The sequence below is a fragment of the Heptranchias perlo genome, chromosome 12 (assembly GCF_035084215.1).
Source record: "Heptranchias perlo isolate sHepPer1 chromosome 12, sHepPer1.hap1, whole genome shotgun sequence".
Taxonomy (NCBI): Eukaryota; Metazoa; Chordata; class Chondrichthyes; order Hexanchiformes; family Hexanchidae; genus Heptranchias; species Heptranchias perlo.
The window spans coordinates 45,187,388-45,199,556 of NC_090336.1; the positions used below are offsets into that span (position 1 = coordinate 45,187,388).

General features: G+C 40.9%; 1 protein-coding gene across 1 annotated transcript in view; it reads left to right on the forward strand.

The window, feature by feature from the left end:
* The window catches only part of ttc17 (tetratricopeptide repeat domain 17), a 111,906-nt gene that overhangs the window by 21,832 nt on the left and 77,905 nt on the right, over positions 1-12,169 (forward strand). Inside the window, exons 5-9 of the mRNA XM_067994048.1 lie at positions 1,047-1,178; positions 2,649-2,758; positions 4,066-4,213; positions 6,521-6,660; positions 7,088-7,248. Of these exons, the coding sequence (XP_067850149.1) occupies positions 1,047-1,178; positions 2,649-2,758; positions 4,066-4,213; positions 6,521-6,660; positions 7,088-7,248 (691 nt within the window). The remainder of the gene's footprint in view (positions 1-1,046; positions 1,179-2,648; positions 2,759-4,065; positions 4,214-6,520; positions 6,661-7,087; positions 7,249-12,169) is intronic.

Sequence of the window (12,169 nt, forward strand, 5' to 3'; positions counted from 1 at the left end):
GGTTAAATTAAGAGAAGAGATTACACAAACTAGGGTTGTATTCCCTGGAATTTAGAAGATTAAGGGGTGATTTGATCGAAGTTTTCGAGATATTATCGGGAACTGATCGGGTAGAGAGAATCTATTTCCGCTGGTTGGGGAGTCTAAGACTAGGGGACATAGCCTAAAAATTGGAGCCAGGACTTTCAGGAGAGAAGTTAGGAATCACTTCTACACACAAAGGGTGGTAGAAGTTTGGAACTCACTTCAGCAAAAGGCAGTTGATACTAGCTCAGTTGTTAATTTTAAATCTGAGATTGATCGATTTTTGTTAACCAAAGGGATATGGGACTATGGCGGGTATATGGCGATAAGTCACAGATCATCCATGATCTCATTGAATGGCGGAACAGGCTCGAGGGGCTAGATGACCTACTCCTGTTCCTATGTATGTGAAAGTGTACTGCGTAGGGCATGCCCTTTTGCCCTTGCGACTTGAGTTGAAATCCAGCCCCATCTGAGGAGCTTAAAAACTAATCTGTACTGGTCTCAAGGGTCCTAAATAAATTTAGTTTGAGCAGTCCCATGTTTATAGTGAATGTGCTTGTACCTGTTATTAGCAATTTCACTCAGAGACCATAAGGGAAATATAAATTCACTCTGTTCATTGTTTAGCATTAAAACAAATTATTGGAAGAATAGTATGAGCTTAAAACTGCAACTTACATTGTTAGCATCCAGAGCTTCAATCAATCAGAGTGAAAAAATATTTAATTTTAATCTAATTCACCAAGAAATTAACTTTACATAGCAGGGCTAATTGTCTATCTGTTACAAATTTGGAGCAACTGTTGCCATTATAGAGTGCTGTACACTGCATAAAGGGCAAGAACAGTCATCAACGTCCTATAGGTTTACTGCATGTGACAAGAATGAATTTAAACTTAAAACCTATGCCGCAACAGAACAAATTAGTTTTAGTAGAAAACACGCTAAACCATTTGTACTTCTAAGTTTTGGAATTTGAAAATTAAAATGACTAGTAATAAATAAAACTTTGTTTCTAGGGTATCCAAGAGCGAATTAATCTTACCGCACCAGTATTATCAAAAGAGGATCCTATCTTCATCAGCTTATCAAGAAGATTAGGTAGAAGTATTGAAGAAATAGGGCATAGAATTAATGCAGCCTTGCTGAAGGTACAACTTACGTTTTTCTATCCTTACTTAACCATCTGTATTATTGGCTGTTAAGAGTGTAAATGCAATTAGTGCAAGCTATGCATGCATTCCTTGTAATATGCCTAGGGTACTTTTATATCTTTGTATCTTCTAAAATTAATGCATCTGTAGACTGTACTGTCTTGTAGCAGAATGTGTAGACAATTTTTCTACCATATTGCATCCTCACCATAAGTCTATTGTGCATGATGTGACAAAGCCATTGCTATGTATCAGAAGTGGTTACAATTATCTTGTATCAATTTGTTACTATCCATTTATGAATTGGAGAGGCAGTAGAGTACCTTGTTACATAGTAGACCCAAAATGTTTATTGGAACGAGATCCAACTTGGGATCACACGCACGTCTGCAGTCACTTCTGATCATATTACTGTATACCTAATTTTATGTTAAGTTCTCCCTCCATTCACCTGAAGAGCCGTGACCTGCAGGGCTACGGACCGAATGCGGGAAAGTGGGATTAGGCTGGGTGGCTCGTTTCTCAGCCAGCGCGGACACGATGGGCCGAATGGCCGCCTCCTGCCGTAAATTTTCTATAATTCTACGATTCATCTGTTGATCCAAAGGGAGAGAGTTGAGAATAATTGGATTAGCTTTGCCCTCTGCAACTTTCAGCATTAATTATTTTCAGCAGCTAGATTCCAAGGGGAGTTTTTGTTAGGTGGCAGTGATATGTTTGGTTGGAATGTCAGTTAATTTGTCAGCTCAAGCAAAAGCGGGGGTTGAAGCAGGATAATTCATTTATGATATTTTTTATGGCATTCTCCAAGGAAAAGTCCAGTAAATATTTGTAACAACTACTTTCCTTCATTTTAATGGAGTTTTCCAAACCTACTTTCATGGTAACCAGTGTATGTAGAATATCAATTTATTCCGCACAATTTCTTTTCAGTCACATTTATGATGTGCAAAATTATATTGAAAAGAAAATTTGAGCTGCTTGGGTAAACATGATTAATTAGATTGTATGTTGTACATATATGGTAAAAAGATCATACTGAATAGAATATGACCTTGTGCTTTAAAAACATTTTGAAATCTGTTGGATGAATACATTACCATATCAGATCTAAATATTCTATCCAAATGTCATAAATATTGATCTAAAAGAATTTGATCAATATTATTTCTAAATTTATACAGTCCTCAAATGTAAAGATTAATTAAAGCAGTGTATTCCATATGAATAAAGGAACTAAATGTATATATTTAGTTGTTCAGTCAATAATAAGTAAGTTCAATAAAAAGTAAGGTTCACATCAGTCAGTAGGTTTTTAATGCCTTCCTCAGGGTTTCAGTAAGCATAATGTCATGCAAGGGTTTAAAATGGCAGCTTTTGAGTGTTCACATTTATACAAAACAATGTTTCGATCAATTGCTGTTAATCTAATGCTTTTATCATTACAATATTTTCATTATTGTTTAGAATACATCCTCATGGGTGCTGTATAACATGGCCTCCTTATACTGGAGGATGAAGAATGAGCCATACCAGGTAGTGGAATGTGCCATTCGAGCACTACACTTTTCTCCACGGTAAGTGTTATAAATTGGATAGCCAGGTGGTGAAGGATAGAATACTGGAGCCTGGTCTTTAGTTGTTTCCAAGCCTTTATTCACAGAGATCCACATTACCCCCTCCACACCATAGATAAGCTCTCATAAATGGTTACAAGAGAGTCCCCAATTGATATGCGGGACCTGAATACAGTTAATACTAATTGATATAAATCATATGGATACAATTAACAGTAAGTTTCCAGAAACCAAGTGAGAAATTGTAATATGAGAAACTTAAGCATCTACAGTGTTTCTCCTAGTATCCTGGCCAACATTCCTTCCTCAACCAACACCACCTAAAATAGAACAGGTTATTTGTCTCAATTGCTTTGTGTAAAATGGCTGCCAGGTTTATCAACATTAGTGATTACACTTTAAAAAGGAATGAATTGGATGTAGTGTTTTGGGCAACCTGAGCAATGTGATGATATACTGTTCTTCCTTTCATGGCCGTAGGGGGCAGGTAGGCTGATTGAAGATCTTTACTGCCAATTTTGAACTTCAACATTCTATCCTTGGTTCCTAAGTATAGCAAAGATGACATCAGTTATGTTCCTGTTCGATCATGTACTCAAACTTTGGAACAAACTTTTTTTTTGTAATGGTCGTTCTAGCAATGGCAGTCCTAGGTGAGAGATGCATTCTGTGCTATAGGACAAGAGTCTGAGGAATGTCTTATTAGGAGGCAGGTGGAATGGTACACACCATGCGATGTTGCTGTCACATAGGATAATTGTCTGCATAAGGAATTTAATAATAGATTTCTGTCTGCTAAAGGGGCTAAAGTGCACAAATTTGTGCACGACAGTCAACCTGCTGGGTCTAGCTCTGCCTCCTCAACGGTGTGGTGTCAAGACCTGCCCTAAGATGACAACCTGAAAAGCTTCAAGTGCAGCAGAATCAGAATCCTAAACTCTCCTAGATATGGTTGTGTTCTATGCACTTGTGGAAAGGTCCAACAGTGAACCTGTACAAAAAAAAATGATGCTTGCATGTGATACAAATACACAAAGAATAATCCAGGACTTTGCATTTTAGAAAGACTTGCATTCAAGGAGTATTGGAAGCAGTAGCTAAGATCTTCAGTTTGTACCCCTTCATTCATTGTGTAACAAAACCTGTTGCAAGTTTGGGAGAGCATAGAAATGAGGTCTAATTGTATCCAATAATGCAAGTTATTATTCATTACTAATGGGATATATTTGGTGAATGAGCTGAAGCACTTGTGAATTTCTTATAAAAATTAATTTCATTACACTATGTGTATACTTTTTTTTAAACAGGCAACATAAAGATATAGCATTGATGAATTTGGCCAATGTGCTGCACCGAGCACATTTCTCAGCCGATGCAGCTATTTTGGTTCATGCAGCACTGGATGTGTCCACTGACTTTCTCACGAGTCATTACACTCTTGGAAACATTTATGCTGTAAGTATGCTGACTCTTTTCTCTTTTTTTATTATTTGTTCATGGGATGTGGACGTTGCTGGCAAGGCCAGCATTTATTGCCCATCCCTAATTGCCCTTGAGCCGTCTTCTTGAACTGCTGCAGTCCGTGTGGTGAAGGTTCTCCCACAGTGCTGGTAGGTAGGCAGTTCCAGGATTTTGATCCAGCGACAGTGAAGGAACGGCGATATATTTCCAAGTCGGGACGGTGTGTGACTTGGAGGGGAACGTGCAGGTGGTGGTGTTCCCATGTGCCTGCTGCCCTTGTCCTTCTAGGTGGTAGAGTTTGCGGGTTTGGGAGGTGCTGTCGAAGAAGCCTTGGCGAGTTGCTGCAGTGCTTTCTGTGGATGGTACACACTGCAGCCACGGTGCACTGGTGGTGAAGGGAGTGAATGTTTAGTGTGGTGGATGTGGTGCCAATCAAGCGGGCCTGGATGGTGTCGAGCTTCTTGAGTGTTGTTGGAGCTGCACTCATCCAGGCAAGTGGAGAGTATTCTATCACACTCCTGACCTGTGCCTTGATTCATTTTGTTTCCATTATTAGTGTACTTGAAATGTTTTGGAAGTTTTGTGCAACAAATCTTTTCTGTACATTATTGTCTAACATCTCTGTATGTGCAAGCAAGTTTAGATTGGAGCTAGAAAGGAAACTATTACAGTTGTATAGATTTGATACTCAAATTTTGAATGGATTGTGTACATTTATTTTGAAGATTCATTGTTTTGTATGCACATATCAAAAATCTGGCTCAGAACGCGTAACTGTTGAATTTTTGCCATTATTTGTAGAGTTGCTACAAGAATTTCTGTACATTTTTGTTTGCCGCATCAGTCGAAATGCAAATAGTTTTTTGCTTGTGGTCCTTGATGTTGGTTAAGTTACAACATGAGCCATGACACTCTTCAGCTGCAGTAAGAATTTGGGACATTTCAAATAGTGATTAACTCTTAGCCATGTTAAATGTTGTGTATACCTTCAAGAGGGTCCTCTTCCATTACAAGGAATAGGGATAAAAGTTGAAGGAAGATTGATTAAAGGAAAGTGTGAGAGGTAGGATAAAAAGAAAGAAGATATATTTGTTGATCTATATGTGGACAACTGGCTGAGTTGGTTAGTATGTGTGATGTGATGATGCGACTCGAGCCAACAGTCATTGCAGCAAGCAAATTAAGATGAAGGAAAATGTTGCATTCTAATCTAACCAGGATCAGGTATTCTTCTTCTTCAGTTTTCCTGAGTGCTAGTAGTAATGGACACAGGGATACTTAATGGCAGGCTAGAAGTACAAATTTCAAGTATAAAATTTGTTACGACGCCTGTTGTATTGCATTTATTCTCTTTCCCCCCCCCCCCCCCCCATATCTTTTTTAGACATCGGAGAATAGGAATTTAACTTGAGAGAAAATCTTTGTCCCATTGTGCTGGGCCACCTTCACTTTTTTAAAAAAATAATTCTTTTGGTTCCTTTGACTAAACATTTTAAAATGTTTGACAATTTTCTTCTCCCTTCCACCCACCCCCCCCCCCCCCCAACCCCCACCAATTCACATTCTGATCATCTAGTTGAGTCCAATGCTACCAGATGGGCCGTTGTTGCTTTTTACATATAGACTGTGTGAAAATGTTCTTTGCTGCGTTTAAGTCTGTTAAGGTGCATTATTGTGTTGTGAAACCAGCAATGTAATTGGTATGTTATGCTATGAGAAGTTAGAATATAGGGAAAGAACAAGAAACCAAACATTCAGTAATATGAAATATTCTTCAAAAATCTGACAATATTTATAACTGAGTGGAATAATTGTCTCTCAGCATATATATTTCTAAATTACATTATACTTTGTATTCTGTATCAATGGAATTCAAAGCCTGCATCTAGTGCATGTCTTCCACACTCAGCATTGCACTCTGTCACGCAGGGAAAGTGTCCATGGGCCAAAAAATCTTGATTTGGATGCCATAAATAAAACCACAAAGCAGTGTTATTTGAACAATGTTGATTGCAAGCAACATGACTGTTTGTTTAGGTAGCAAATCTGAATGAAGAACCTGCAGATGACACAAACAAGGAAATTGTCAAAAAAAAATTCCAGATAATTTCAGCAGCCATCTATTCATTAAGTAGAGAAATCAGTATCAAGAAGTGGAGGAATATTCCACTTTCTGGTACCAGTAGCATCATCAAGCACCACCTAGACAATTATGGCATATAGTATAGGATGGTGTCCAGGATTAAGCAGTATCTTAAGTTTGGATGTAATTTTGATGTAATTTGTATTTTTCTTTTCCAGATGTTGGGGGAGTATAACCATTCAGTACTATGCTATGATCAGGCACTGCTTATAAGGCCTAGTTTTGAACATGCAATGAAAAGGAAGCATGCAGTCTTATGCCAGCAGAAGCTGGAACAAAAACTGGAGGCACAACACAGGTATGGTGGAGTGGAGGGGAAACACGGTTACTATTTTTTTTAATCCCACAAACTTCGATGCTTTTTTTCAGTCCATACCTCTCTTCCGAAAGAGACATTGCTGGAAATCTATTCTTCTGTCCTATCATAATTCATACAACTAACTCCAGTTAAATAATAACCCTCATCTGTATTTTTCTATCAAATATATCCCAAGGACCGATATACCCTTCAATTCTGTACAAATTGTAGTACAGGAGCATTATTAGTGAGTCATTTTGGACCTCACTAAAACAGTCTCCATAAAAAGATATTTTACAAATACAACTCAAGAAAATGTTGATTTGCAGTGGAAGTAAGATTTACATGTTTGTGCCATACCTTCATCCCATTTACAGATATTTTTGCCTTTGCGTATTGGGACTATTGTGTTGTTTCATATATTTAGATCTCTGCAGCGGACGTTAAATGAACTGAAGGAGTACCAGAAACAGCATGATAATTACCTGAGACAGCAGGAATTACTGGAGAAGCACAAAGTTATGCAAGATGAGCAGCTGCTGAGAAATATAATCCATGAAACACAAATGGCTAAAGAGACTCAGCTAGGTAAATTCAATGTCTTGTGGTGCAAGTTGTAAAACAGCATTGTTGTAATTTTCACTATACTCAGCTGGCCATATTAACTACTGCCTGTAGTTATAGCTGTTTTGCATTGGTGACCGACCACAATTTTATCACCTGGTTATCTTTTTCTGGCATGCAATATACATTCAAGTTGTTCAACTATTAGACAAAAATAAGTATCCAAACAATTTATTATCTGTATGATTTGAAAAGCCTTGTGTCATCTCTGGTGTCACACTCCTTGTAGCATTACAAGTTTGTAGGGCAAATATCCACTGTCTATCAAGTTAACCGTGCTGATTTGGTTCACATTTAGTCATTCAGATCATAGAATCAGAAAATTTACGGCACAGAAGGAGGCCATTCGGCCCATCGTGTCCACACCGGCTGAGAAACGAGCCACCCAGCCTAATCCCACTTTCCCGCATTTGGTCTGTAGCCCTGCAGGTCAGTCTCCAGGTGCACATCCAGGTATTTTTTAAATGAGTTGAGGGTTTCTGCCTTTACCACCCTCTCAGGCAGTGAGTTCCAGACCCCCTCATTTCTGCTCTAATCCTTCTAACAATCACTTTAAATCTATGCCCCCTGGTTATTGACCCCTCCGCTAAGGGAAATAGGTCCTTCCTATCCACTCTACCTAGGCCACTCATAATTTTGTACACCTCAATTGTACGCCTCCTCTGTTGCAAGGAAAACTACCCCAGCCTATCCAATCTGTCATCATAGCTAAAATTCTCCAGTCCTGGCAACATCCTCGTAAATCTCCTCTGCACCCTCTCTAGTGCAATTATATCCTTCCTGTAATGTGGTGACTAGAACTGTGCATAGTGCTCAAGCTGTGGCCTAACTAGTGTTTTATACAGTTCCAGCATAACATCCCTGCTTTTATGTCTTATGCCTTGGCTAATAAAGGAAAACATTCCATGTGCCTTCTTAACCACCTTATCTACCTGGCCTGCTACCTTCGGGGATTTGTGGACATGCACTCCAAGGTCCCTCACTTCCTCTACACTTTTCAGTACCCTCCCATTTATTCTGTATTCCCTTGCCTTGTTTGCTCTCCTCAAATGCATTACCTCACACTTCTCTGGATTGAACTCCATTTGCCACTTTTCTGCCCATATGACCAGTCCGTTGATATCTTCCTGCAGTCTACAGCTTTTCCTCCTCACTATCAATCACACGGCCTTTCTTTGTGTCATCCGCAAATTTCTTAATCATGCCCCCGACGTAATGTAAACCACAAAAAGCAAAAGACCTAGTACCAAGCCGTGCGGCACTCCAATGGAAACAGCCTTCCAGTCGCAAAAACACCCGTTAACCATTACCCTTTGCTTCCTGCCACTGAGCCAATTTTGAATCCAATTTGCCACATTCCCTTGGATTACATAGGCCTTTACTTTTTTGATCACCCTTCCATGTGGGACCTTGTTAAAAGCCTTGCTAACATCCATGTAGATGACATCAATTGTGCTACCATCATCGATCCTCCTTGTTACCTCCTCGAAAAATTCAATCAATTTAGTCAGACACAACCTCCGCTTAACAAATCCGTGCTGACTGTCCGTGCCTTTCTAAGTGACAGTTTACCCTGTCCCTCAGAATTGATTCCAATAATTTGCCCACCACTGAGGTTAGGCTGACTGAGCTGCAATCATTCGGTCTATCCTTCGCTCCCTTTTTGCACAGTGGTACATAAGAACATAAGAAATTGGAGCAGGAGTAGGCCAATCGGCCCCTCGAGCCTGCTCCGCCATTCAATAAGATCATGGCTGATCTGATCCCAACCACAAATCTAAAGAACACAAGAAGTAGGAGCAGGACCCGGCCACACAGCCCCTGGGCCCTCTCCGCCACCCACAGGGCATTGACCGATCCGAACTCAGCTTCATGTCCAATTTCCTGCCCGCTCCCCATAACCCCTAATTCTCTTTACTTCCAGAAAACTGTCTATTTCTGTTTTAAATTTATCTAATGATGTAGCTTCCACAGCTTCCTGGGGCAGCAAATTCCACAGACCTACCACCCTCTGAGTGAAGAAGTTTCTCCTCATCTCAGTTTTGAAAGAGCAGCCCCTTATTCTAAGATTATGCCCCCTAGTTCTAGTTTCACCCATCTTTGGGAACATCCTTACTGCATCCACCCGATCAAGCCCCTTCACAATCTTATATGTTTCAATAAGATCGCCTCTCATTCTTCTGAACTCCAATGAGTAGAGTCCCAATCTACTCAACCTCTCCTCATATGTCCGCCCCCTCATCCCCGGGATTAACCGAGTGAACCTTCTTTGTACTGCCTCGAGAGCAAGTATGTCTTTTCTTAAGTATGGAGACCAAAACTGTATGCAGTATTCCAGGTGCGGTCTCACCAATACCCTATATAACTGCAGCAATACCTCCCTGTTTTTATATTCTATCCCCCTAGCAATAAAGGCCAACATTCCGTTGGCTTTCTTGATCACCTGCATACCAACTTTTTGATTTTCTTGCACTAGGACCCCCAGATCCCTTTGTACTGCAGTACTTTCCAGTCTCTCGCCATTAAGAAAATAACTTGCTCTCTGATTTTTCCTGCCAAAGTGCATAACCTCACATTTTCCAATATTATATTGCATCTGCCAAATCTCCGCCCACTCACCCAGCTTGTCTATATCCCCCTGCAGGTTTTTTATGTCCTCCTCACTCTCTACTTTCCCTCCCATCTTTGTATCATCTGCAAATTTTGATATGTTGCACTCGGTCCCCTCCTCCAAATCGTTAATATAGATTGTAAAGAGTTGGGGACCCAGCACCGACCCCTGTGGAACACCACTGGTTACTGGTTGCCATTCCGAAAATGAACCATTTATCCCAACTCTCTGCTTCCTGTTCGATAACCAATCCTCCACCCATGCCAGAATGTTACCCCCAATCCCGTGATTTTTTATCTTAAGTAATAATCTTTTATGTGGCACCTTGTCGAATGCCTTCTGGAAGTCTAAATGCACTATGTCCACTGGTTCCCCTTTATCCACCCTGTACGTTATTTCCTCAAAGAACTCAAGCAAATTTGTCAGACATGACTTCCCCTTCATAAAGCCATGCTGACTTTGTCCTATTAAATTATGCTTATCTAAATGTTCCGTTACTGTCTCCTTAATAATAGACTCCAAAATTTTACCCACCACAGATGTTAAGCTAACTGGCCTATAATTTCCAGCCTTCTGCCTACTACCCTTTTTAAATAACGGTGTTACATTAGCAGTTTTCCAATCTGCCGGGACCTCTCCTGAGTCCAGGGAATTTTGGAAAACTATCACCAAAGCATCCACAATCCCTACTGCCACTTCCCTCAAGACCCTAGGATGGAAGCAGTCCTCCAATTCTCCGGCACTATGCCTGTATTTAGTGAAGTTTGGAAAATGATTGTTAAAGCTTCCGCTATTTCCTCCCTGGCTTCTTTTAACAGCCTGGGATACATTTCATCTGGCCCTGGTGAGTTACCCACTTTCAAAGATGCCAATCCCCTTAATACTTCCTCTATCACAATGTTTATCCCATCCAATATTTCACACACTTCCTCCTTAACTTCAATCCTTGTATCAGCCCTCTCCTTTGAGAAGACAGATGCAAAGTATTCATTAAGAACCAAGCCCACATCTTCCGCCTCCACACATAGTTTACCCTTTTGGTCTTGAATAGGTCCTACTCTTTCCTTAGTTATCCTCTTGCTCTTAATGCATTTATAAAACATCTTTGGGTTTTCTTTGATTTTACCTGCTAATATTTTTTCATGCCCTCTCTTAGCTTTCCTAATTTCCTTTTTAACTTCACCCCCTGCACTTTGTATACTTCTATAAGCTTTCCGTAGTATTGAGTTCCCAGTGTCTATGATAGGCTTTCTTTTTCTGCCTTATCTTACCCTGAGTGCTTCTTGACATCCAGGGGGCTCTAGATTTAACAGCCCCTCCCTTTTTCTTTGTGGGAACATGTTTACCCTGAACTCCTTGAATCATCCCTTTGAATGTCTCCCACTGCTCCGACACTGATTTACCTTCAAGCAGCTGTTTCCAGTTTATTTCTGCTAAATCACTTCAGTTTAGTAAAATGGCCTTTCCCCAATTGAAAAATTTGACTCTTGCTCTGTCTTTATCCTTTTCCATAACTATGCTAAAACGAACTGTATTATGATCAAAATACAACCAAAGTGCTCTCCCACTGCTACCTGCCCCTTTTTGTTTCCAAGAACTAAATCCAGAACTGTCCCCCCATGGTGCTGTGGTCTTGGATCTGCACTCATCAAGGGAACCCTCTTCCCCCACCAGTATTCAGAACTGAATACTGGATGGTGAGTGAGATGCCCTCAGGGGACTCCTGAACTACCAGCCTGGTCCTCCTTGTCTATCTGGTGGTTACCCAGTCCCTCTCTGCCTGAACTCTCTTAAGCTGCAGGGTGACCGTCTCCTGACACGTGCTATCCACAAAACTCTCAGCCTCGCGGATGCACTGCAGTGATGCCAGCTGCTGCTCAAGGTCCGAAATCCGGAGTTCGAGCTCCTCCAGCTGACGAGTGGACCAGGATGTTGCGGAGGGAACGGTCCCTGTGGAATGCTGGGAGGGGAGGGGAAGATGTGTTTGGTGGTGGCATCGTGCTGGAGATGGCAGAGGATGATGTGTTGAATGTGGAGGCTGGTCGGATTGAAGGTGACGACAAGGGGAACCCTATCTCTGTTCTGGAAGGGGTGGGGGCAGGGGCAGGGGCAGAAGTGTGGGAAATTGGATGGACACAGTCGAGGGCCCTGTCGACTACAGTGGAGGGGAATCCTCGATTTGAGGAAAAAGGAGGGAAACACATCTTCCCCCTCCTCTTTCAGCATTCCGCAGGGACCATGAGGAGCATGAACTACTGAAGTCAGTAAGATGCA